Genomic DNA, 26,254 nt, shown 5'->3' on the forward strand with positions numbered 1-26,254 from the left:
TTGTCTCTTCCTTACCCTTCCTTATCATTGCACTGCTGGAACAGCCATCTGCCATTATTGCCCTAGATGGCTGAAGTCTTTATTCAAATACTCTTTTTCCTAATTTTCTCATGACAGTGGTTTTATGTATGGGTGCAATGGGCATCCCTGGAAGTCACAGAATCAGAATTCTGTTCCCTTAAGCACTGTAGAGAACTGTCCTAGGAAACATTTTGCCATGTAAGTAGATTTCAGTAAGATTTAAATATTGTGCCTGAGGTTAAGTGTGCCTTCATCTTGTTCAGGTTGACAAAAACCATGAACACAGTGCTGAGCTGAATAGGAGTGAACTAGAGCGCACACATGTTTTGCCTTTCTTTAGATCCTGATGATGTTAGATCAAAGGAGTTTTGATTAAAGCAGGCAGCGTGGAGTCATGGATTCTAAATCAAGTTATAATTACAGAGAATTGCTTTAATCACTTTATAGACGTAGGATATATTAGTTTCATATTTACTTCTCTCCCCTTGTGTTGTGTCCATATAGCAAGAGAATTGTTAATTACAAGCCTGAAGTTTTACAGGGGGATTAAAGAAACAAATGCCCTTTCCGGCTGTAAAACTCCTTTGAGTGAGCTGTCTAGACAAGGAAAAATATTTGGTGCTTGGACTTTCTCTGTAATTTCTCATTCACTGAAATATCCAGGCATGTTCAGACTGTATACTTTTTAAAAACATAACCATCTTCAGTGGCTATATTATGTACTAAATTAGGATACTTGCTATAATCACAAGTTTTGTTTCTGCAGCTTTTTAGTCAATGACCTTACTTTGCCTTTGGAGAACCAGCTGTGGGATCCATTCCCCTATCTGTTTTCTTTACCATCTAGCTATTAAGTAGGAGAAATACTGTAATTTACGTAATTCTAAAATCCCCAGTTGTTGTTTCTCCTGTTTGAGCTTTTAACATTCTAACTGGTGTGGCTCAGAAACTTTTGTTATTAAATTGTAGCTGGCTACTGAAAATAAAAACACTGTGTTATTGGCTGTTGTCTTAAGTTCCTGGCTGTCAATCCACCACTGTTTACTCTTTTTTAATTCCTTTTCTAACTTCTCTTAGCAGGGTTTTCTGAATAAGAGATAGTGTTCAGGGTTTTTTAATATAAAATTCTGATCACTTAAGAGTAAATATTAAAATAAGATATATTATGCAGGTATATGTATGCACAGTATCTTTTTATAGCTGTTATTATGGTGACTGGAAAAGGACATAGTACCAAAAGTAATAGTGGACCTTTGACAGGGTCTTTAATACAGACTTTAATGCTCTTGTTGATGAACTAAACGAGGAGGGTTTGTGGTAGATGTCCTTGAGTTCAGTATGTTGAAGCCATTGAATTTTCAGATTCAATTCCTTGACAATAAGCATTTTAGCTATTTTATTCTTTGTCACATACGGATGACCCTTCCTAAGTAAATGCTTTCAGTATATTTCCTTTGCTTAGTAAATCAAGATATAAAGATCATTAAAACTTTCATTGACAAAACCAACAAACCAAATAAATTATTCTGCAAGTTAGGTTTAGGTGTATGTAGAACATAAAGTTTTTCCATGAATTTTGTATTTTAGCTGATGGTTGTTAGCCAGTGGCATCAGTGCAGTAGGAAAGAGGTGAGTGTTCCATCACTTAAACATCCTAACATGAAATTAGATGCCTCTCTGAAAAAGATGTTAAAATTCCAGTTTGCTCCATTGGTACAGAAGTTGCCAGGGAAAGTTTTTTTTAACCTATTTAAGAGTTTGTGTATAGTCTCTTCTGGCCTAAAAAGTCTGTATGCGCTTCTGAACCTGTTCAACCCCCAACCACAGCAGATATGAAAAGGTGGTTTTCAAGACCCCAAAAAAAGCCTTTCCCTGAAGCAGTGAATTTGAGCACTTGTGGAGCAGGAGGGCAGCAGACCAGGTGACGTCCATGGGTGGTAGTGATGTGCTGCTCAGATTTGGATAGTTTGGGGAGCTATGACCATGCAATTGAAAGACCATGAAATTCCCTTTCAGCTGAGAGTAAAGACAAAATTTAGAAGCAAAAATGTGCTTGCTCAGTGAGCACTGTCAGAAGAAGAACCAGGTGCATCTCTGCGGACTTTTCTAGGCCTTTTTTTTTTGGCACAACTGTGCCAATATGGAGAAGGAGACAACTACACCTGAGTCCTCTCTCCGTGCTCCTTATCTGTTCAAAGCATCCCTCTCTCTGTGGCAATGCAGGATTCAGTCCCACCAGCTCTTTAGTTTGGTGAGTGCCTAAGGCCTTCACTGGAGTGAGAATGATGGTAGGTTCCATCACATGAAGTTCTACTCTAATGTGAAGAATTAATGATGGTAGCCTGTACCCAGATAAATCAAAAGTTAATCACTTTATTTGCTATATAAAATGTAACTACTCCCTGAGGCAGTGCAGAAAGTAATTCCAAGCGCACAACAGCCTTACTTAAGAGTCATAATTGTTCTAGGAAAGAAACATGGCAATAATTTCTCTGCTTCAAACTTCAGAGGAATTGAGAAGGTAGAAGGTACAAATCCTACTATCCTGGCAGGTTCCCAGTTTCAGTTAATGTTTTTCATCCTGAAAAACACACCATGACGTATTTAATGGGCACAGATGGTCAAAGCCTTGGGCTTAGGTCTTACTTTGAGTGAAGATAAAAATAATACTGTCCTAGTATTTGTAACACACTTACAACATTATGCCACAAGGAGCTATGCTTCATTATAGTTTGATGGGTGGCTTAGTCAAAGAAAGACTTACTCATGCAAATTTCTCTTGTAAGATCAGTAAACCACAAATAGGAACCACAAATGAAATGGCCAGTACAGAAGGCACACAAGCATTGTAATTACCTTGCCTACCTGAGTAAGGTTATTCATATGTTTAAATTTTCAGAGTTAAAGCCAGAAGACTTAGTCCACAGATATTTATCACTTACACATACACCATCAAAAGCTCTTTTGTGCTAAGAGCCAGAATGGGATCTGTGCAGCACTTCTGCACGCAGGATGCAGCCCTACCCTTGAACTCTTCTTGTAGGCACAGTGGGTTCAGTTTCACACGTGTTGTTGACTGTGTAGTGCTACAAAACGGGTGGAATCTGTAAATAAATCAGATCATCATATTTAAATGATGTCTTTCTCTGTGGTATGTAGCATACTGCCATGATTAGCAGGTTTGGTGAAGAAGATGGGAGACCGTTGACCAAAACTGTTTTCTGACTGTTTCCTATGAAGTTAACACTGGAACAATTTCTTAAATTGTATGGGTACTTACACTAAAATTTTTTGCCTTGTCCTCTGTGTTTTCCTTCCAAATGTATAGAGGGACATCGCTGCATGTTTGCAAAAATGGCCTTGTCTGTTGTTTGTCTGCACTCTTCATTGATGTCTGCCTTTGATTGTCACACGGCCTTTCTGATGCTAAAATGCTTCCTTGCAGATGTTGATGAATGCACGAACGGGACAATATGTGGCAGTCACGGGTTCTGTGAAAATATGGATGGCTCCTACCGCTGCCTCTGCTACCAAGGGTATCAGGACACACAGGAGGGGCAAGGCTGTACAGGTGAGTTCTTAGGTCCACATAGTCACTCCTGCAAGGTTCTAGTGAGCAAAAAGCAGCAAATGAGCAAAAGACATTTCTTCACAAGAGCATTTTTGTTTTCCATATTTTTTTTTATTAAAGTTGTACCACTTACTTGTAAAATAAGGTTGAGCTGTGCTTTACATACTGAACTTTGTGCCCGATGGAAACCTGACGGCGTATCTGCTTAATGAGACCCTGTTATTAGAACTGAATGGGAATCAACAGCAGAAAGGTTCAGACACTCATTTTATCTCAAAAAAAAAAAAAAAAAAGAAAACACACTGTTTCTGTACATCAGGACCACTCACAGATATAAATCGTAATAGATTGAATTTAATACTTTAGCCTATTTAAATGCAACATCTGTTTAGTCTCTTAGCTGAATAACCAGAGCTCTCTACTACCCCTTACAGGAAATAAGGTCTGGCTTGTGCTACAGACAGTCTGAATTAGATGGCACAACTCCCTAGGCACACCATATTTGAACAGTTTTTAGCATTGGCTTCCAAGTCCAGGAAAGACACCTATCACCATGAAAAGATAGATGTCAGGTTTTTGTAAACATGTAAATGCGGATTCTGCTTGTGAGCAGAAGGTTTCCAGGTCTGTTGATGATAGTGATGGTTGGACGCAGGAACCATCTGAGGCATCAGAAATTTCTGATAAGAAATTAATATCAGATCAACAAAACACATTTATTAAGCAATTTTTTCAAGCCATACTCAGGATGAAACATATTTACCTTTGGAGTAAATGGAGACCTAAGCAGACGCAGACTACCAAACAGAGAGAAGTTTTACAGAAATGTTTGTGTGTTTTCTAGTATAGTTTTATTACAAAATTTTTATGCCATTTGGCTCTTACTTTGCAATGTGTCAATGTGTGTTTTTGCATAGAGTGACTTTTCACAGGTGAAAACAAATTGAACAAAGAAAAAAAGAAAAAAGATGATGTGAAACTAAATTTAGAGTTGCCAGTGAAGTAATTCAACACCATAAAATAATCTTTGTTTTTCTTTCCTGTATGTACTATATAATATAAAATACTCATATAATTTTTTGTGCCATTTATCTACCAAAACATTTTTAGGAAAAGACAGGTCTCTCTAATTCCTGTCCAGATAACATTGCTCAAAAAGATCTGTTCCTTAAGACAGGAATCGAGCAAAAAGATAAAGAAAAAAACCTAAGTACATTTTGAAAGTGCTGAGCAAATAGCGACTTAAAATGCATATTTATATAAAAATACACAAAAATTACGTTCAGCTAAATGACTGGATTTTCGTTCTTGTTAGGTAAGAGTTAAGAACAAATGCCAGTAGTAGGTCTGAATTGACTTTTCTTTTGTTTTTTTCACACAGATGTGAATGAATGTGAAATGCTGAGCGGAGTATGTGGTGAAGCCCTCTGTGAAAATGTTGATGGTTCTTTCCTGTGTCTGTGCTCTGATGAAAACCAGGAGTATGATCCCATGACTGGACAGTGTCGCTTCCGAACCTCACCAGGTAAAGTGCCACTGGATTTTTGCATGTGTGGCATGATTTCCACTGCATATGTAACCAATGGAAACTTAGTTTAAATGCTGGTGTTGCTTTAATTACAATAGAGGAATTTAAAGCTTTCTCTTCTTGAAAGTGTGTGCACGAGGAGTTTCTAAGATAGAATGTTATCAGTGAATCATTAGCAAATAGAGCAAAATATAGCAAAACCACCTTCTAATTTTTATACAGCAGCAGACTTAGTGATAATGAACAGTTACAGCAGTTCAGCGTCAACAGTCTCATTTGTGGTTCAGTAATAATGAAAAGTGATGCAGAATCAAGTGTATCGCCTGAGTGATTTCATTTTTTGTTGAAATTTTTGCAAATATTAACTTGGACAATGCTTAAGGGGGCATATTGTTAGAAACAAAATTGTATATAGCAGTACCCTCTTCACACTACCTAGTGCTAACATAAGTCCTCAGACAAAGAGTTGGAAAAGCAAAAAAACCCAAACCCTGAACTGTTGCCAGTCTGATTGAGTGCCTTTTTCACTGTAGTTGCCTGTTTTACTTGATCTTTTGTCCTGTTTTTCTTAGTCGTCCATTGTGCTGGGTTTGCAAGGTTTGTCATCAGGTGTTTTGGGCATTGCAAATCCTAGTGGAAAGATACTCGTTAAAAATGAATTTAGAACTCTCTGAAGTTGTGTCCACATTTCTCAGTGATCTATTTTGGAGAAAGAAACAATGCACAATACAGAGCAAGAGAGTACAAGAAATGAAGGGATTTACTTGCACAGCTTTTTTTCCCCCTCAAGAATGCAAATCTTGCTGTTTTTCCTATTTGGTCTTACAATGCAAACTGATCTAGCTTCTGAAAGCTTTAGAATAAATGGCTGTAGTGCCAGGATGCAAACTCTAAGACTTACAAGGCTGTGGCTGTTTTCTCCTATCACTCATGGTGTTTCAAACAAGGCTAAAATGTCTGCGACCTAATTGCAACAACTCATATGCACTCAAGAAGTTGCCTGTGAAATGTTGTTAACAGCTGACTGACAAATGGCAACCTTTACAAAATCCTTTGAGAAAGATTCAGGCTTTTTTTATGAAAGAGGAGGTATAAGATGTCTGAAGCATCAAAGCAATGCCCAAAGGTACTGTCTTCATTTCTGTTCACAAGGAAAAACACAGCAGTACTTTTTCATCATGAAGCAGACTACCTTAAGTACCCACTTATGACAACTGAAGTAGCAGCATTTAAATTTCTTCCATGAATTTATGGAGGAAGAGTGTTCAAATTACAGTATCAAGATTTGCAGGGGATGGGAATACCACCTTCATTTTGATACTGCTAGCAGGTTGTACTTGAGAGAATTCAGCTACTTGTCAAAACAAAACTAAAGCTAAAGAAATTAGCAAAGGATGCTAAATGATCAAATCAGCTGTGTTGGTTTGCCCAATGATAGGTACTTCAGCCTGCCCCAAGACCAGCTGCAGCATGATCATACAGCACGCTGCCTCCCTGCAGAGAGTGACAGAATAGCCACACATCCTCTGGCTTTGACAAGGCACATACTCAGGTCAGGCACAGTGCTTTGAGAGCTCCTACAGTGCATCTGCACATCATCTGTCAGCAGTAGCTTGCATCATGCCTATTTTCAGAAAGAAAGAATAAGAAAGAATCTAATCTGCATTATTCTGATGCACATATCTATAGTTTCAGTGTGGTTTACTCAGTTTTTGCTTTTTTCCCATTCTGTATAAAGTGCTCACACTTTACTTGCCATTAGGGCTCTCAGGACTTCCTTCTATTTAAATGTAGATTTGGCTTGGTGTAAATTTGTCTATAGTTAGCTGCTTCCTGAAACAATCCTCTCCGTGTATGTATCAGGAGTTCTAGCCCATATTTGTCATGCTCCAGTAACAAACAAACAAAAAAATTATTTGTGCAAGATTTGATTGTCTTATTTTCCTCCTCTATGCCCTGCCACTCACAAAATGTAGCAAATGCCTCAGAAAGAAAAAAGATAAAGGATGAAAGACTCCCTTTTCTATTAGAAGTAACTTTGTGATTAAAGATCTTTGTACCTAAGGGATAAAAAAAACCCTGATTGGGATTAGTCTTCTGATTTTTTAACAAAATAAATAAAGCCACTTATGATTAATTACTAGCAAGTACCAAGCTGAATGCAGTTTGAGTAATAATCCCTATTTACATTGGTTTAATTGTTTCCACATAACCAAAAAAACGCATCTACTGATATCTACTAATGAAGTACTAGTATGTCTCATTCCATGGAATCCAGAAGCTACAAAGGACAGTATATATTTGAGGAATATAATAGGTATGATTTATAATGAGAATTGCAAATAAAAGTGTGTGTGTAAACCCAAGTATATCAACAGAAATCTGGCCTACATATAGAAAGGTCAGTAAGATCACAAAATTGCATCACAGCTCAGCCAGTAAAAAGAATTCCTTTGAGAAACTTCTGCTAAGGTATCAGGGCTCACTTAGGTACCTACATCTAATTTAGATGTTACTGTCTTCTGGTTACCTGAAATGTGACCAGTCATTTATGCAGTGTTCTAACAGTATTTAATAGGATTTATAAGTAAAATTCACAGGTTTTGTGCCCAAACATGAGTCCCTCCCAGACTATTTTGTATTAAAACAAAGTAAATTCTCCCTGCATCAAACCAAGCACCAGCACAAAACATTTGAGGATGCCAAGTAACTGTTTGTAAAGTTGATCCAAAGGCTTCCTTAAGCTAGAAATTTGGTGCCCAAATTCTAAATTTCCTAAACTTTTAAGGGCTTTCTAAATGGTAAGACATTAGAGGACTTTTGTAATTTCTTTTTTTTTTTTTTTTTTTTTTTTTTTTTTTTTTTTTGTGGCAATATGTTAGGTTTTCTAAGTTAAATAATTATCTGAATTTCAGTTATAGTCTTTTGAAATGTCCCTGAATTGTACATATGCACCTCTATGTGTAGGCACTGCACACACCCTCGCTGTTGGCTGCCACATGTGGAGCCAGTGGAGAAACCTAAACAAGTACACCCTGATGATTGGCACAGAGCAGTCTATTTTTACTGTCCTTTTGATAATCAGGTTTTGAAAGTTTGTTACTCAAGTTGTTTACTTAGAGTTACTGGAGTCTGAGGTTTTAGAAGCAATGAACTTATAATGATGATTTTTAACTTTAGCAACCACCTTACCAATTCTGCCTGTGAATAGGAAGCATGGGTACACAATTGCAGTATTTAAGATCCCATCAGTTCTTTTGTTTTTTTCAGATTGCAGCTGTTAACAAGCCACTATTTAAGCAAGTATCCAAGTGTATGCTGAAGTCTAAGTATACATTAATATCCTGATTATTTATTGAATTCTATATTACTAACACATTTTTTGCATCAAACACATGCTGAGGCATATGGTTGGATCAAAGTTACACTAAGGCATAGAAATATTTCAGAGTTCAATCTAGCAGCAGCTATAGAGAATCTCTCTTATAGGCTGTTAATAGAACAGTCATATCAATGCCCTGATAACAACAAAAAACCCTGAAACAACAACGCAAAAAACCCAGTATCCATTTCCTATCGTACTTTGTCAACATAACTAGTGGAACCACTTCCAACAACAACCTATTTACTAAACAGTTAATAGTAAATGAGGGAGAAATTATAAGACACAGACTGGCCTTGATTTAAGAAAAATAATACAAGTTTTGTGTCTCATTTGCTTTCCAAACATTCATGGTGGCTGCTTGACCAACCCTCAGTCACAGCTGTGTAAACAAAAGACTTTTAAGTTGCTGAATACATAATAGGAGGAGAAACCAACACATCATATGTAAAATGGGAATAAGCAATAACATGATGAGACTCCTCTTCCTCCCAGGCCAGCTTCTGGTTTCTTTCTCTGCTAAGCAGTGTGAAAACATCTATGCTTTTTATCCTGTTGAAGATTTGGCTTTGATTCAGGTAGACAGGTGGCAAACAGCCAAGGAAAATGTATAATTTGGTGGCTAAAGTACTGCTCTCTCACCTTGGAATAACAGATCTAGGTCAGTTGTATTTCTGTGACACATGATAGTCTTAAAGTAGTTTCCATTGGATAGCAGCTGATACCTCAGAACTACTGCACTTTATGAAATTCAGTGCACTGTGGAAAATTGTAATTACCCGATATGGGGAAACCACAGGCTAAACTAACAGAGATGAAATAAGTGCTCAGCTGAGCGCTTCCTTCAGTGTACAACTTAAGTTGTACTGGCAAAACATTGAAGGAAAGTTTGCCTTATAGGTGGCAACATTGTAGTAAATTTGAATAGAGGTGTCTGCCAGCCTCTCAACCTCCCAGAACAGAAACAGTCACGTTTCTAAGGAAAATAGAAATAAATCCAGTTGTCTGTTTGGAATTAGAAGCCAAAAGAATTATTACACACATTCATACTATTGAGCACAATAATAGGCAATCCATATTGGCATTTGAAAAACTACTATTCTCAAATATAAATGGATCTCAAATAAAATGGATAAAATGGTTCTTATTCTCAAAATGGATCTAGTTCTGTAAAGTTACCTTGTCCCATCTGGTTGGGGGAATGTAGGTGGTCAGGAATAACAGACTTTCAAAGTAACAAGAGCTGGAGCTCATTTCATTCCTTCAGTTTTTGTCAGTCACTGTCTTCAAGCTATCACCTCACAGACATTATTTTTTAAGTGGATGGGATTAGAAGAAAATCCATCCTATAACTGGCATAAAGAGGCTAAGCTTGATGTCTAAGAGAGAAACAGAGGCAGACAGATCTGGCAGTCAGATGAACTTGCCTCTCCCAGGTATAACAGTACTTCTAAGTGGGCCAGCTTTAAGCTCTTTCCTTACTATAACTGCAAGGCAAACAAAGTTAGTTTATATACCACAACTCTTTGGGCCTTACTAATCTATCATATTGAAATACACTGTCACTCAAGTATAAAACATAGTTTTGATTCCCTCCTGGATATATCTGTTACTTGAGAAATGTCTCATGCTTGGCATATGGTGCAATAGCCTGAGTTGAAAGGACTGAAATATCAAACAATGGAAAATCAGACATTGTGCTGTAATTTGTAGTAGTTTTGTGAATTAAACATCTGTAAAGTGCTAAGCATAAAGAATTTCACAAGGTAAGAAGGAGATAAACCAGTCACTTCTAGATGTGTCTATCTTAAGTTCCTGAACAAAGTTTTGGGTTTGATTGCTGAATGTGAGCATTTATAATTTCAGAACTTCATTACTTTTTTAGCCCTTGAGAAGGTTTTCATATAGATCAAATGTGAATAGTGAAAAACAGTTTTATGTGATAGCTCTCACTTCTGATCTCTTGATGGGAATTTTTGTGAAAGTGCATAGTGAGACTGAGTTCTACAGACATAGAACCTTTAGCTGGGCATATGTTTTCAAACTCACTTCTTGGTGTATTTTAGGAGTGCTTTGCTTTAGAAAGGTCTTTGACTATCTATAGGGTTTTTAATTGGATCTATGGATTTGGACTTTTTTGCCTCTAGCCCTTATTGTGAGAAGACCCACATAACTGCTAAGGGCAGAAAATCTAACTTCTTGGGTGGGTTCCTATTTTAAAGTAAAGCTTATTTTAAAGTAAAGCATGAAGGCAATTAACTTGACATCTGCATTATACTTCTCTGCTTACTGTGAAGTTAGTTGCTTTTTGCAGAAATCATGAGGGGCCTTGTATTCAAGTGTGGAACATGTTTTTTTCCCAGTGAAATTAAAAGGGACTGGAAATGTTCAGTCTTCTGAAAATTGGGCCTTTTCAGTTTGAGTCTTAGCTCTTTTATCTGAAAAATGGGTTTTAATGTTTGCTGACCTCTGTGAAGACCTTGCCAGTTCAGCTGTGGAAAGACCTATGGCAGTAGTTGGGCATGATAGTTACATAGCTGAGCCTGACAGCAGTTAGTTCATGTATTGCTTAAAAATGAAAGAAGTGGAAAAGTGAAGAATCCCTTTAAATGTGAAGAATCCCTTTGTTACCAGGTTGGAGAAAAATGTCCGGAAAATGTCAAAGGAATGTTGTCAGCTTCCATCATTCTTCCTAAGAACAAAAGAAGTTAAACCAAATTTGTACTCAACCATTTTCTTCCTTGCTTGACAGTGCTGTTATTTGCTGACCTGAAACTGGGGCTCTGAGGCTCTTCTGATTCTCCTGTAAAACTGGTTCATTTCACGTGTCATCTTACGTGGCTTATGTTTTCTCTTCACCTTTAGAATTACCAGTAGAGGCTGATCAACATGAAGATGGAAAGAAGGAGTGCTACTACAATTTGAATGATGCTAATTTCTGTGACAATGTGCTTACATCCAATGTAACCAAACAAGAATGCTGCTGTACCTTGGGTGCTGGATGGGGTGATAACTGTGAAATCTTCCCATGCCCTGTCTTTGGAACTGGTAAGAGATCTTCTGTCCCTTTGCAAACTATTGAAGCATTTTATTTATGTTAACTGTAGTGTGCTTTGCATTTGGAGAAGTCTTGCCCATTAAATCCCATATTCTGTAGTATTTAGTCATGATTTATCTATGGGAAACTTCCACAGAGGAAAACTTAATAGGAATAATTCATACATGGTGTAAATTCATTGGCTTCACTGCAGTTACCCTAGGAATAAAAACAGCCTGTTACTGAACACCATTATCTCCAAGCAATTTTAAACAAAGATGGATTCACACAGAAGCTTTTTTCAGATGCTAGGATAACATGTTAGATTTTTTCCCACAAGCTGCAAAATCGAGGTAAGCATCACAGTGTTTTTGAATCTGCAGCTATTCTTTGTAATGTTTCTACAAGACTATGAGTTACTGATATATATTATGACATTAGTTATACATTTTGCTACTTACTGAATGATCCACTTAATCATGTTGTCTGCAGACCATTGTTTAACCTCTAAATATTAAATTAGAAAAACATAGCCATATGATATTTGTCACAACTATTGAAAACAGTACTTGAAACATAAACAGTGATGGCTGAAATTCAGAATCCAGCTGGAAAAAATCACATAAGAGAACACATGTGTAAACTTTTTGAGATTAAGCACTAAAGATTACTTTTCACACAAATGTATCTTCGTGTTTAATTCCTGTTTTAACTGTAGTTAAGAATCAGTGAAACTGAAATGAAATGCATTACAAAAAGACCCTCTCTGCTTGGATAGATTTATTTGATTTTTGTATAGCCTCCAAGACACTTGAAATAATTTCTCTCTGTAATCCACACCGTGTTCTCCTGTTGCAGTCAATTAGTCTTTTTCCTGTATAAGAGCTGAAGAATGTGGACAGGGGTTTGTATCTCAGTTGGGTTATGTCTAGATTGCAGAGTGCTGTACGGCTCAGAGAGGCCCATGCTAGCTGGAATTAAGAGAATTCAGCTACTGGTATTGCAGAGCATAATAACACTCAGTAAAGACTACATTCTCCTGCTATGGAGCAAGAGAAATCAGTTTGCCTGGAGCTTTGTGATGCTGTGGGTAGCCTAGCTAGGTTCTGCACATTGAGAGCAGGGGGGACATGAGGCTGTAGCATTTGCATCTGCCATTTAGCTAAAGGTATGTATGGTTGCCTCTTAGATGTCAATAAGGCAAAATGTCATTTCAGATTTCTGAAAATAGCCTAAAACACACATGTAAGACTTCCTTGTGTGATAGCATTTTTTTTTATCAACATAATTTTTTGTTTTCTCTCAATTCTAGCTGAATTTACTGATTTGTGTCCTGAAGGAAAAGGTTTCATTCCCTCTGGAGAGTCATCTTACGGGCTTCTTGCTCAGAATTACAAAGGTCAGTATGGACTCCTATGAAGTTTATTTCAGGAGTTCTAGTAGGAGATTGACTAGAAATGTGAGTCAGCAATGTGAGCATACTAATTCAGGTTTTATTAGGTGAAAAAAATAGCTTGTGATATGAAAAATTACTGAAAACCTTAATTTGACAGATTGTTAAGGATGTCAATTTCATAGTCTCTGTAACATACTGATTTAATTTGTACCAAGTGCTATATGTGGTGAGAGTAGGTGCTGAGACCACAAGTCTCAAATGCTCATTTACATATGAAGTGCAAAGCCACCCTGACTTTGTAAATACATGTATGAGGAGTTGGGAGAGAGAAAAATAGTTGGGACATGGAAAAGACACTAAAGATTATAAGGCACCAAAACACTCAGATTCATTCAAACTAATGTGCACAATTAAATAGGGTAACTGAGCTAAGACTCTACTTTCTGGAGGTGTTGCTTTGTCTACCAGCTTGGAAGAAGGAACAAAGTGTGATGTAATGAACCCAGACCTGAGGCTGATGGTAGCAGGGAGCAGTGCTGTACAGATTGACAATGCACACCAGAACACTGTCACAGAGCTCATCTTAAATGACCTAATATCTGAGAGGATTTTTGTTCAAGGATTGTTTAAGTGTGTTGTTTATCTTCACAGATCTAAGATTTCTGTACATCTTTGCAATGTACATTTGGGACATGCTGTTGGGTACAGGATATCCAAATGTGTCTTAGAGAAAATTGGCATTGTTTTTGTTGTGCTACCTCAGGGCTGGTAGTATCTCTAGCTGCCAGAAATATTGAAGTGTGGAAAGGGTTCATCTGGAAATACCTTCCACAAATCCCTGGCATAATAAGACTGTTCCTGTTTTCAATATGTTTATTTTGTAATAACATTAGGAGTGGTACAAAGGACAAACAATAAATGTATAAGTAATTTTAGTAATGTGATCTTTCTCTGTTACACTAACTCATATGCTCCTGTTGCTTTTGTCCACAAACTTCTGCTTGTAGGAGCAACTCATATTTTCTTAATTGGAACTATCTGTCAGAAGTGAGTATTCTCAGTTAGCTTTCTTTGACTCTACTCCCAGGCTTTCCAGTTTTTCTACAGGTTCGTAAGAGAAAGGCAGGCATGTGCAGGACATTTCTGATTTATCTTTGCCTTGTTTTTCCCACTAAGCAGTCAAACTGAAGGTATTTAATGTTTCAGGCCACTTAGAGGCTAGAAGGGTGGCTGTAAAAATAAATAGCTTCGTAGCCTTTTCAGTTCTTCTGGAAAAAGTAAGCATTTGAGCAGTTCACATTTTAAAGTGCTGTACAGCTGGAAATAACAGCTTTCTGTTAAAGTCTGTGTTGCCCCAGAGTAAATGGTGAGTAAATCTATGGAGGACACTGGATTAAGATAGTTGGTATTAAAAGGAGAATCACCTACTTTACTTTGTGCTTTTTATTTCCATTTTTAATACTAGCCTAACCTAGCAGGTCTAGCAAATGAAAAGTAGATTGGAAAAAAGGAAGTGAATGAAATTCCAACAGTAACAAGTATATAAACACAAGACTGGGAAAAAAATTTGTACAGCTGTGACAAGCTATATATGAGCTGGCATGTATTTTCTGTGACACCTCCCTGAAAACACTTAGCTTCATTGGAAAGTGTCTCTAGGTCTGTAGTAGTTGCAGGCTTCTATTTAACAACATATACAATTGTTCCTCTGTGGTGGAAGTCTTCACAGAAGTTGTGCCTATAGCTTTGAAAAACAAAGTCACAAGTAGTGTGGATATGAAGGTTCCCTACCATGCACAGCAGTGTCACAAAACTTTGTGGAGAAAGGACAGAGTTCACGAAGTCCACCCATAATTGCTGAGTTAGTTTTGTAATTAGATGGTGTGATTAAATTAGATCCATGGTGGGAATCCCTTGAGGAAAGCAAATTATACTGGAAAATACAGGCCATATTCTTCATCTGTTTTGCTTGGAACTAATAGCAATATGGCACCAAAGGAAACAAAGGGGAGCTGTAGATTCTTCCAGTCTCTGTGTGCCAAAGGACTTACTCTGACAAGAGAAAGGGAGAGTTATAGTCCACCAGCTTTCCCTTTCCCATTCTGACTACAAGCACACCATAGCCCCTTCCATAACAGGTTTTTTGTTGTTGTGTTTTTTGGTTTTTTCCCCTGTGGATATCTGTGCTTCTAGGGCCCTCTGTTCAAAATGAGATTTGCTGTGTATAGGCTTTATTCCATCTTCTCTTTGTGGCCTCATAATATTTATAGTAACATAACCTTTAATGTTTTCTTGTGCAGATGCTGATGAATGCCAACTCTTTGGACAAGAAATCTGTAAAAATGGCTTCTGTTTGAATACGCAGCCAGGTTATGAGTGTTACTGCAAACAAGGCACATACTATGACCCTGTTAAGCTCCAGTGCTTTGGTAAGTTTATTTAAAGTGGTGTTGTCACCATAATGGTATGCAGATGGGCAAAACAAGCAGACTTGTACAGCAGGATTCCCATCAGAACTGTGGTATTCCCAGGAAGGGAAGGAACTCTGGGCCTCCAAACTCTTGAAGCAGCTTTTTAAGAGGCATTGGGTCATTTCCCTTCTCTTCTGCTTGGCTGGGCAGCAATTCTGGATGACCTGGCGATGGCATGTAGAGAAGTGTTTGTTTTATTTGCTTCCTTTTTCAGCAAATTTCTCCCAGGAGTCTGCATCTCCAAAACAGCCCCTTATGCTCCCCTGAGTGCATAGTTTGGAGCTGCTACCAACCTCTATGCAGGCAGCACAAAATGGTTGGAGGTGTCTCCCTCCTGGTGTGCACACTGCTGCTTTGCTTAGCCAAGATGCAGTTTAGCCTTCTGTTCTTTATACAAGGTGAGCAGTGAAAGCTTGTATGCTGAAGGTCACCTTTCATTTGGTAGGTGTGCTGGTTTTACTATATTAAATCAAATTAACAGAGATTATTTTTTTTCGGTGACAGGTATTTTCTACAAGGAGTTACTACACAATGTGTAATTACAGTTCAGGTCACTGATAAGCCCATCTTAGTCTCTATAGCATTGTACTCCTTTTTATTCTGGCATTCAACTGAAAGTTACTCGTTACCATGACCCTGGCTTTTGCTTTGTAAGCAGAGAACCATGTATAACATGCAGAATAGCATAATGAAAGGAAGTAATTTTTGAAACTGCAATAATAGAGCCTTTCACCTTGGGATTCTATGAGTGTTCTTTACAAAGGGTGGGTTTTTTGCTGATCTAATGTAATTTATTAGAAGTAAAATGGCCGACTCTTCCCCTTGAGCTAAATTTCTGCTTTTTTCTCTCCAAGACAAACTAAGGAATAGAACTACAGTAGCTAGGTAAAGTGATCTCTTTTTCTGATCAGTTCTTGAGGGATCTCTGAGAGTATGCCCACCTCTAATGCCTGCTGGTACTGTCCTAAACAGATAGGAATGTGGGAAGAAGCTGCAGCTGTGCTGAATGCAGGGTATGCCAGGCACTCCAACCCCCTCAGCAATCCTCCTCCTCATCCAGATGCTCCCTCGTACTTGAGGATTAGAGGTCAGCATCCTGCTGATCTGTCTGTCCTTCTCCGTGGGCACAATCAGGATTCGCTGGCAGCAATTGGCATTTGTGGTAATTAGCAGAAGTCATGCAGGGAAATCTGCTCCTATTATACAAAAATATAAACATGGATTAACACGATGCAACTACTTTGTGCTGGCTCTCCCTGATACATTTCCTTCCATTTTAAAGACACGGATGAATGTCAGGACCCAAACAGCTGTATTGATGGCCAGTGCATTAACACAGAAGGATCTTACAACTGTTTCTGTACACACCCAATGGTTCTGGACCCAACAGAAAAGCGATGCATCAGACCAGCAGACTCAAGTGGTATGATCCATTATACCTTTTACTGAAGTGAGTACACCTCTAGAAGGTGGTGCTGACGTGGCTGCAGACCCCAGTAAACTTAGACTGGGTCATGATGGATGAGCCTGCTCTGTTGGAGGATTTTGGAAGGCAATGCTTGGACCATCATCTTTTGCTCCAGAAGGCATCATGATATAGGACTCCTCAGGGCTCCACTTTGCCAAAGCAGACAGGAGATTGCTGGAAGTATTAATTAGATGAGGCTTGGGCTGTGGAGTCTTCAGCCCTTGATTCACCAGCTCTGCTTCTGCCTCATCCAGCTTTGTAGGTAATGAGGCTCAGCCTGCTTGCAGCCTTGCTAAGGCTGGGGTTTGGCTGTGGAGATTCAGTTCAAAGTGAGCAACTGCTTCTAACAATGCAAGGACTAAAACCAGGAATTATGTGGTATAGGAGGAAATAGCTAAATTGTCTGTGCTTTCAGTTGATTGGTATTGAGGGTGCATTTTCAAGCTGTGAGCAGCAGCATTACTGTTAAAGTAAGGTTCTGACTTCAGAAAAAATGTCAGATATTACGAGTTTCTTAGAAATGTCTCAAAAATCCAGAGTATTATTCAGTCTGCACAGTTTTGTTTATGCCACACACATCTTTGAAAGAAATGTTACAATGGGTTTGATTAATATTGGCACTGTATAGCCATAAATCCAAACCTCTGGTCCCTGCAACTTGCAATGAATTTTCCTAAGATGCTTCCATGAAAGGAAATGGGAATACAGACTAATGCCTGCTTTAGTCACTCAAAATTATAAGACTGATACTTTTAAGGAGTAATGTGGTCATCCTCTTGCTTGACACTGTGAAAGAACTGCAGCACTTCTATTGTTCAATCTTCAGTTGAACAAACCAACTTGGTTTGCCACTTGGATTGCCACTTGGCTTCATCTAGGATGAGAAGAGAATGCAAGGGCCCAAAGGGGCTTCCACCATGCGACGTTGAAGCTGATACAGCAATGATCTTCTCACCCAGCACAAAGCTCTCAAGCCTTGTATCACTACTGGCAATGTCCTTCCTAACACAGAAGAGGAGGGGGCAGGCTGGTTCCTTTGCTGCCAGCAGAATTTGGAGTTGGTTGCAGAGACCCACTGCTGCTCTTCACTGCGTGTTCTGGCAAGTTCTTAGTGGAATAGGTATCTAAATGCTGATCACCTTTGCCCTTTCAGAACTCACCATTTCACTCTTGAGCTAGGTTTCAATTCTGTGTTCACCCGTGCACCAGTGCATCATGTGAAAATGTAGTAAATAGATACACACAGACAAAACAGAACCTTGGTTTACAACGCGACTTACTTTTCACTTTGTGTTGGAACAAAATCAAAACCTTGAAGATGTCTTTATAGAACAATTGTGCTGAGGCTTTTACATTCCAAGTGGAAGATTAGGTTTACAGCTCCTCTCCCTCTGATCAGCAGTGATCAGAGATAGCTCGGGCTAGGAATTATTCCTGCTGAGATCTTTGTCAGAACTAGTATTTCTCTGAAATTTTCCAGCTTTAACACAAAAAACCAAACCAAAACAAAAAAAGCCACCAACAAAAAAACCCCATGGTTTTGTTAATGTTCATAAGAGTGTGACAGTAGTTCACAGCAGTATTCTGTCTCTAACAATAGCTGTTAGAGACACCCCTAGATGGTTAGGGACCAGAAGAGCAGATGAACAATACTTCTCCTCACCCTCCCCAGCACTCTCCCAGCCTCCAGCTATTTTCAGCTCAGGGGATTTCCTGAGTCTGATGTAGTTTGGCTGCTCAGCTAATGGGACTCTTCCAAGTATTTCTCCAGTCCCCCATTGAGTCCATGTAAAATTTTTGTTCAGCTCTGCCCTAGCTGTAAAAGTTCTTTCAGATTCCATTGACAGCAATAAAAGAAAAGCAAAGTAACAGCTTCTAAGGGTTCATTCTGTGGATGGAGTTCCCCAAATATTCACTTCTGTCCTAACACTGGGTTTTGTCAAGCTCTGTTAACCTCCCTGAGAGCAGAGCTGAGTTCAGCAATGACTACTGATTGAGGAAGTTTGTTTCTTGGGTGTCCAACCCAATGGGCTTTTAAATTGGCCCAATAGTGCCAAATTGGAACCATTTAAGACTTGAAAATCTGAATACTCAAGGGATGAGCCATCTCAGACACTTAAAAATAGCCATGACTTCTAAGCTTAAGATTGTATTTAGCGAAGTCTATAAAGGTAGGTTATTTTTCTAATTAAGTTGAGAAAATTCTGCATTGTTTCAGTCTCCTTTTCAAACAACAGTGCTGCAATGGTGATCTAATACTGTCTTCTCCATCAGAACAAACTGAAGAAACTGAAGTCTACCAGGATCTTTGCTGGCAGCATCTAAGTGATGATTTTGTTTGTAGTCGACCTCTGGTTGGAAAGCAGACTACGTATACTGAGTGCTGTTGCCTGTACGGTGAAGCCTGGGGCATGCAGTGTGCACTGTGTCCTATGAAAGAGTCAGGTAAGGAAATGGACGTGTCAGTTCTTAGAATGAAATCTGTAACACTTGGTCAGTTTAATGCCTTGTATTAATATGTGGGCTACTAACATTAAAAAGAACAACAAAAAAAAACCAAAACAAAAACCTAAGTCTTCAAAAACTAATGGAAATTTTTTTCATTAATTAAGGGGAAACCATTACAGCCTGGATTTTTAAAAGGTAACTGCTTTCATTTTTTGGCACATCTAGGACACATTCCATTCTGGTGGAACTGTCAGGGATTGGCAATTTAGAGCCTTGTTGGAAACAGGAATAGGGCTTTTTAAGAGTAGCAGAGTTCCTTAACATTACTGATGAAAACTGTCCATGAAAATACAGGTGTGGTACCTGTGCACATACACCCACGGTACTCAATAGGTTGCATAACTTTTTGATTTTTGTTGCTGGTATTTTACAGTCAGATGCATTTCTCAGTGTGATATTTTGCCAGGCTGACTGCAATTGGGTATGTTTGCTTGATAAGTGTCTGGTAAGTCATGGTTTAGAGTCTTTACTAAAACTATTAAAGAATGAGTTGTTATTACATGGCTATATTCTAAGGTATTAGGAAATGTATAGATGAGCAATTCAAGATAGCTGAGGGAAATGGAGTACCAGTAATGACTTATGAATTTCCAGGGAATATAACTTAATGTTAAAGAAAGCTATCAGTCATATGTTTAAAAGACTGTATTTTGTTCACCTGCTTAGAAATTAAACATTGTTTCAACAAGAAACAAGATTCAGGGAGGAGCTGCTTCTTGTGGTGACTAGGAAGGCTAAACGGATATAGAGATAAATGTTGTCACTAATGCACAGACTGATTTCTGGGAACTCTGGGCTGGAGAAAAAAGCAGTAGAAGCTGTGTAGGTAAATGTCATGCTGTGTCTGAGATATGTCAGCCCTGGCAGACACAGTATGGTATCATACTAAATTCTTCCCCTATATAAACTATTTCAAGACCTAGTTTGGGCACCTTTCTTACTACAAATATGTTTCATTAGTATGGCTTTCTGTGTAGGAATACCACGCTGCACTATTTTATTCTGATTATACTTGGATTTTTACCTGGGCATATGTTACTCTAGCCATAATGTTGTGGCTAAAGCAGTACATGTTTTACTTATAGAGAGAATCCTGGAGGTAAGCTACATAGAGAAGCTCAGTGAAACATTAATGTGGTTGGTTTTGTCTGCTTGGGTTTTATGTTCTTATAATTTACTTGCAAGATCCCTGAACCTGTTCTTAAATATCTTTGCTTGCTTGAGTTTGCTTTGGAAGAGAAGCAGCTGAAAAAGGTGCCTGATTTTGATGATGTTGGCTGGAGTAATTGCTGGCTGCTGCTTACCCCAGAAAGAGACTGAAAAAAAAATAGGGCATGACAGCAGCTTGATTTATAAAGCATGGAAATCTCTGAAATGTCCTTGTCAGAAGAAAGCTTACAGGAGGACATTCCCAGGCACTGAATTACTCCAACTGCTAGAAGAACAATTGCAATCACATGAAATGTAAGGGAAAAAAAATACAGGTCAGGAGCAAATAATTGTTGCTATGACCTGGAGCTTCTTGGTTGAAAAGACAGAGCAAGAATAAGGGAGTTTTTCTTTGCACAAAGTTCATCACATTATGACAGTGACCCATCTGTGTCATGCAGACATGCAGTCCTGAGAGAAGGAAGGAAAGCTGTTCCTGGTAGAGAGAGTTCAGGTAGTTCCAAGACTTGCTTCTGAAGATTTCTAGCTAGTTACATTTAAAGCAGGATAAAACAGAAAAGGAACAGAAAATAGAACAAGTTCAGTATGAACATTTAGCTTTAAATTGGATGGATTTTGATCATGAGGACCACAGGATTTTGGAGCAGCAATTCTATAACGAGGTGCAGATCACAACTAGTTCTATGAAAAACATGAGAAATTAATTTTTTTAATTACTTGAGGATTTCTGATGGATAACATGCTAAATGTCACTTGGTTGACCCTCAGTCAAAGCTGAAGAGCATTATGTTGGATCATAAAATCTATCTTTCTTCAGGTGTAAAATTTAATATGCATTGAAAAGTATTTGCTTTAACTGAAACTAAAAGCCATACTTTGATCCCAGGTACTTGGAATAATCCTTATGGATTGAAACATACAAGGTTAAAAAAAATAAAGCATATTGAATCTTTTTTATGTCAGAAGAAACACAGAAACTTACATTTCTCGGTGGAGGTGATATATGCTCATGTCTTCTTTCACATGTGCACACACACAAATTTGGAAGCTTTTGTTTTCAGAAATATTTATCAAGGCAAGTTTAAAGCTGACTGAACTAAATAAATGATTCTTTTGACATGTCAGTTTGCAGCACTTAAAGTGGTATCATTGGCTTGATGGAGTGCTTTCACACCTCTGGGCTAGTGGATCACAGATTCAGGTCTTGGCTGGGGAACTTGGAGTTTCTGATTTTTAATACCTGTATATTGTGTTGGCCAGATTTACTACTGAAGGTGTTTGCTTTTTTCCCTAGTTAGGGGTGTTCTGAAGTTTTCAGATACATGTTAAAGGAGACCTGGGGATGTAAAAAGCATTATCACTTGAAGATTTTCACCATGAAATTGGATGGATCATAGAACGGATCATTCAGTGATCTGTCATTTCCTTTTACCTTGCTTTTACTCCCTTGGCATTTGGGGATCTAGATTCTGCACTTAGAAAGAGGGAAATAGAGGCCTACTACCATAAGCAATACACTTGCCAGTCTTTTCTAGAAGAAATACACATTTTAATAATAAACAAAAGCTCTAACTTCTGTGTCTCAGCTTTTCTTGGAAGCACTTCCATTTTTCATTACAAGCTTTAAATGCCCTGTTTAAGTAGCATCCATTATAAAACCAGCAGGAAACCCAAGAGCTTCTATAAAAAATGATCCATATAAATTGCACGCATACAGAATTTATGTAGTTGCTAAGTCTTCTAAAAACTTCTAATGGGTGCTTGTTCAAAGAAACCCCATGGAAACATTGAGTCAAAAATAAGTAGCACCTGTTCAAGTATTGCAGCTGAAGAACAACGTCTTAATAACAGTAAGACTGATAAATATTCTGATGACAACATCAAGGAACAAACTCAAAAAATGAGTTTGAAGTCCTGATCAAAATAGTGCAAACATGAACTGTAGTGATATGATTGAGTGCATTTTAAAACAAAACATCCTTACTTCATTGCACCCACCCCCAAAAAAACCCCTGTTGGATGACCTGCCTTCAGAAGTTCTGCTTCCTTAGTCAGTTTACTGTTAGAGCCCTAAGACCCTATTATCTCCATCCATCCTGGCAGCAGGACACCACTGACAGGTTTAGCAGCTGTGTCAAAGCATTCATGCCAGAAAATAGAGCAATTGGCCAAGACCAAAAATATCAGGACTCTAAAATAAAGCCATGGGAACCTGAACACGTAGCACCTGTATTATAAACCTGCTGAGACTCCAGAAGCTCCCATGAGACCCTTAGGAGACTGGAGTGGATTGTAGACAAGGTGCATTGTTACAGGGGTACAGGAGATTTGAAGGGAGGAGACAAAAGTAACAGCTAGAAAATGTTGAGTAAGGTGGGGTGCTGGGGTCAGTGTTTAATTTAGGGTGAGTGCCTATTTCTGTGTTCGTAGAATGATCTTTGAGTTGTTACTGCAGTGCAATACCAACTGTGCTTCTGTTACACCTCAGGATGCTAGGAAGGTGAAATTACATGTCCCTGAACTAAAGATATGCCAGTCTGTTTAGGACAGTACTTACTTCTACTATAGCTGTCTGCTTGGAGAAGTTTTAATATAGAAAAAGGGGGTATGGTAGGTCTGGAACTCTGCAGCTTAACAGATGTTTGAGTAACTATTGAGAGTAGAGGTAGATTACTGCATCTGTAACTAAGACCTTGTTGGTGTTCTGAGTAAGATAACATCATGAGCACATCCATAGGCAACTTTAAAGGACACCAGCACTCAGTTTATCAGCCTACTTATTTGTGTAACCTTATACCTACCTTTTACTCTTTTACTGTAAGTTTTAAATTCCTAGTAGTTTGTGGAGTATTATGAAACTATTATTTTTTGGAAGATCTGCAGGAATGATAGATCTCCAGTCAGTAAATGTTACAGATGTGCTTTGAGGCTAGGAGTCAAATAAAGAACTGCTGAAGGCTTATGTTGTACTTGAAGTTTCTCTTTATGTCCACCTTAGCTCTTGCAAAGCCCAGACAAGGGGAACACTAAGGGTAATGGGTAACATGAGTTATGTGGGGTGTTGTATATTCCAGGATTTCCCTTGGCCTATTGCACATGTTTGGTTTGGTTTTTTATTTGTTTGGTTTTTTTAATTCAGAAACCCACATCTCTGATGGACCTACCAGTTTTCTGTTCCTTGAGGAAAGAGAAATAGACATCCTGAGCATTAGATTCCTCTGACCTGTTCTAGACATTTACTTTAGGATGAGATTGTGTCCTAGAAACAGTTGTCTTCCCATGGAGCAAAAAGAGACACCAGATAATTAATTGAGGTGCAGACCCTTGGAGATGCCTACATGTAGTTGTTGAATTCTGTCACTTCTGGCAGAACAGATTGTTTGGATTCTGTTTTGTTGCAAGGAACTCTGTGTATCCTTTGTAAACACTATGAGTTAGTTCTGTTCTTTGCTTCTATATTATGAGGACATGGTGTTCCCTTTATTTCTGGTTTATGTCACTCATGAAGGTCTGGAAGTTCAGGGAAAACCAGTGTGTGTAAAGCATGAGTTTCCATCTGTCCTCTTTTGAGACCGTAAAGATTAGCAGGGAGGCATTGGATTGATTTTTGGAGACCTTTGTTTGTCTTTCTATTTAGGATGGCATCGTGCCTTTTTCCACTCTGGTAAGATCTCTGGACAAATGGGTTATCTTTTGGGCTCAAAATATTACAGTGATTGGCCCTTGACTATTTGAAGTTCTATGCTTGATTTTGCAGATTTTCAGCTGCTTTAATTTCTATTTTTGAAGACCATCAGTGCTCACATTCCAAATATACATGGAAGTCAGCAAGGAGTCAGAAGGCCATTTGCAAAGTTGTGGCAGAAACAGCCTGACTGGTACTAAAAACTTTAAACAGTCTACTTCAAGCAGTAAGAGAGAAAAGATTGTTTTAGGAAATTTGAGCAGCATTAGTTGAGGAACAAAAGGTGACTACGAAGAGGTTTTGAAATAATCAGGTTGGTAATTACTTCAATTTTAACAAGAGCTATACCACTGCACTTTTCCTTGATGGTCTCATTTAGAGTACCCATGTGAGGATATGAATCCTCAATTTGAAAGGAATTGATCCTTAATTCAAAAAAATTGATTCTTCAAGGCTGGTACCCTTCCCTTTTTCTTTGGTGCCAAGAGTTATAGAAAATATGTGAATGCTGTCCATCACAAACCTCAGCATCTTGTCATGGAAGAGGTCCATGAAATTATCTAAATTGTCATACAGCACAGTCTGAACACAGAGAAGAAATATCTTCAGCTTTGGTTCACAGATGAAATCTCTTTAACCAATTCGGACTGATGTCCAGAACCTCTGGCTAGGAAGGGACATATATTACATGTAATAAATACTTTCTTCTTGGCTTTGTCCTTCTCTCCAGTGATTTATCTCATGGTGAAACTGTTGCATTTGTAAATAATTTGAAAGAACTGCCTTGGTGTTGATAGCTTTGGCTCCTTTTTTGAGTGTGTGTGAGTGGCATTTCTGAGGAGCTGGACCAGAAATAAAGCTTGCTTTATGGTCAGGAGCTAGGATTGGCTGTGGTGCAGTTATTCTGTGGTGCAGTTATTTCATGGTTATGTCAGGAAAAGCTTTTTTTATATAATATTTTGCTTTCACTACATGATATATGGAATAATGTTTCTGATTAGAGATTTTAGGATTTTTAGGCCTCCAGGTACAAATAAGGCCCACACAGGCTTGTGCAGTTACAACTGCATATGCAAATGAGATGCACATTTGCACAGCTGCACAAGCACCTAGAAGCTACTCAGTTTAGCCAATTTCTCATTGTGTTGTGTCTGTCATCCTAGCTTTCATCACCAATTACAGCTAATGGCTATGCCAGTACACATGTACATCTAGGTATAATCCCCTAACACGCCTGTTTTACATGCACACATCTGACTAGAAAAATGGCCTTTACATTGTTGGAAGTATGCATCAGCTTCCTTTTGTGATAGCTATCCTAAGATACTTAGCAAGCAGTCTCAATACATCATTTGAAAGTTAGAACAACTAAGAAACATGTGGATAGGCTAAATTATATTAAAAACATAAGCCTTTTTTTCCCCTTGAGCTGCAGTTGTATTGTTCTTGATCACAACCAGGAGATGACAAAGCATAGAAAAAAAATCCATGCAGAAGGTTCTATCAATTGAGAATCACAGAAAATTATTTTTTTTCTTTCACTGTACACAAAATATTATTTTGAAAATGAGCATTCATTTCTGTAACAACTAAACTGTATTTGTCATTCAAAGGTAGTTGCACATTTTTCCCTTGCTCTCTTACTTGATCTAAGTCTACTGTCATCTCCCTAGGGCAACATCAGGCTCTTCTCTCATTTGTATACTTGCTGCTACTTTCTGTGTGCCAGTCATTCTTTAACCCACAAGTTTTACAGCATTCTGTTGCCACACTTCAGTTGCCTTACCTGGAAAACTGTGGCCAGCATACAAAACAGTGACCTGAAATTCACTGTTTTCAGTTTGAACTGTAGGAATATAGCATAGCAAGGAGAAAAGTTTAAAACAACAGAAACTGTACATACATATCTGTCTTGCCATAACTTGTTCTGTCCTCCAGATGGGAACTCTGGCTTCATACTTTCAAGGCTTCCAAGTCTCTACCTTATTTCAAAATGCTGGTTCTCATGGTCTTTTTG

At 38.3% G+C, this 26,254-nt stretch overlaps 1 protein-coding gene across 15 annotated transcripts in view; it reads left to right on the forward strand.

Annotated features, from left to right (window-relative positions):
- The window catches only part of LTBP1 (latent transforming growth factor beta binding protein 1), a 179,394-nt gene that overhangs the window by 145,630 nt on the left and 7,510 nt on the right, over positions 1-26,254 (forward strand). For 13 of the 15 annotated variants that reach the window (XM_071739221.1, XM_071739212.1, XM_071739219.1 and 10 more), the window contains 6 exons: positions 3,467-3,592; positions 4,974-5,117; positions 11,368-11,550; positions 12,852-12,938; positions 15,236-15,364; positions 19,149-19,319. In XM_071739221.1, the coding sequence (XP_071595322.1) occupies positions 3,467-3,592; positions 4,974-5,117; positions 11,368-11,550; positions 12,852-12,938; positions 15,236-15,364; positions 19,149-19,319 (840 nt within the window). Of the gene's footprint in view, positions 1-3,466; positions 3,593-4,973; positions 5,118-11,367; positions 11,551-12,851; positions 12,939-15,235; positions 15,365-16,688; positions 17,002-19,148; positions 19,320-26,254 lie in introns of those variants that run through there. The other 2 variants (XM_071739228.1, XM_071739222.1) reach the window with 2 other exon arrangements.

Source organism: Heliangelus exortis, chromosome 3 (assembly GCF_036169615.1).
Source record: "Heliangelus exortis chromosome 3, bHelExo1.hap1, whole genome shotgun sequence".
NCBI classification, from domain to species: Eukaryota; Metazoa; Chordata; class Aves; order Apodiformes; family Trochilidae; genus Heliangelus; species Heliangelus exortis.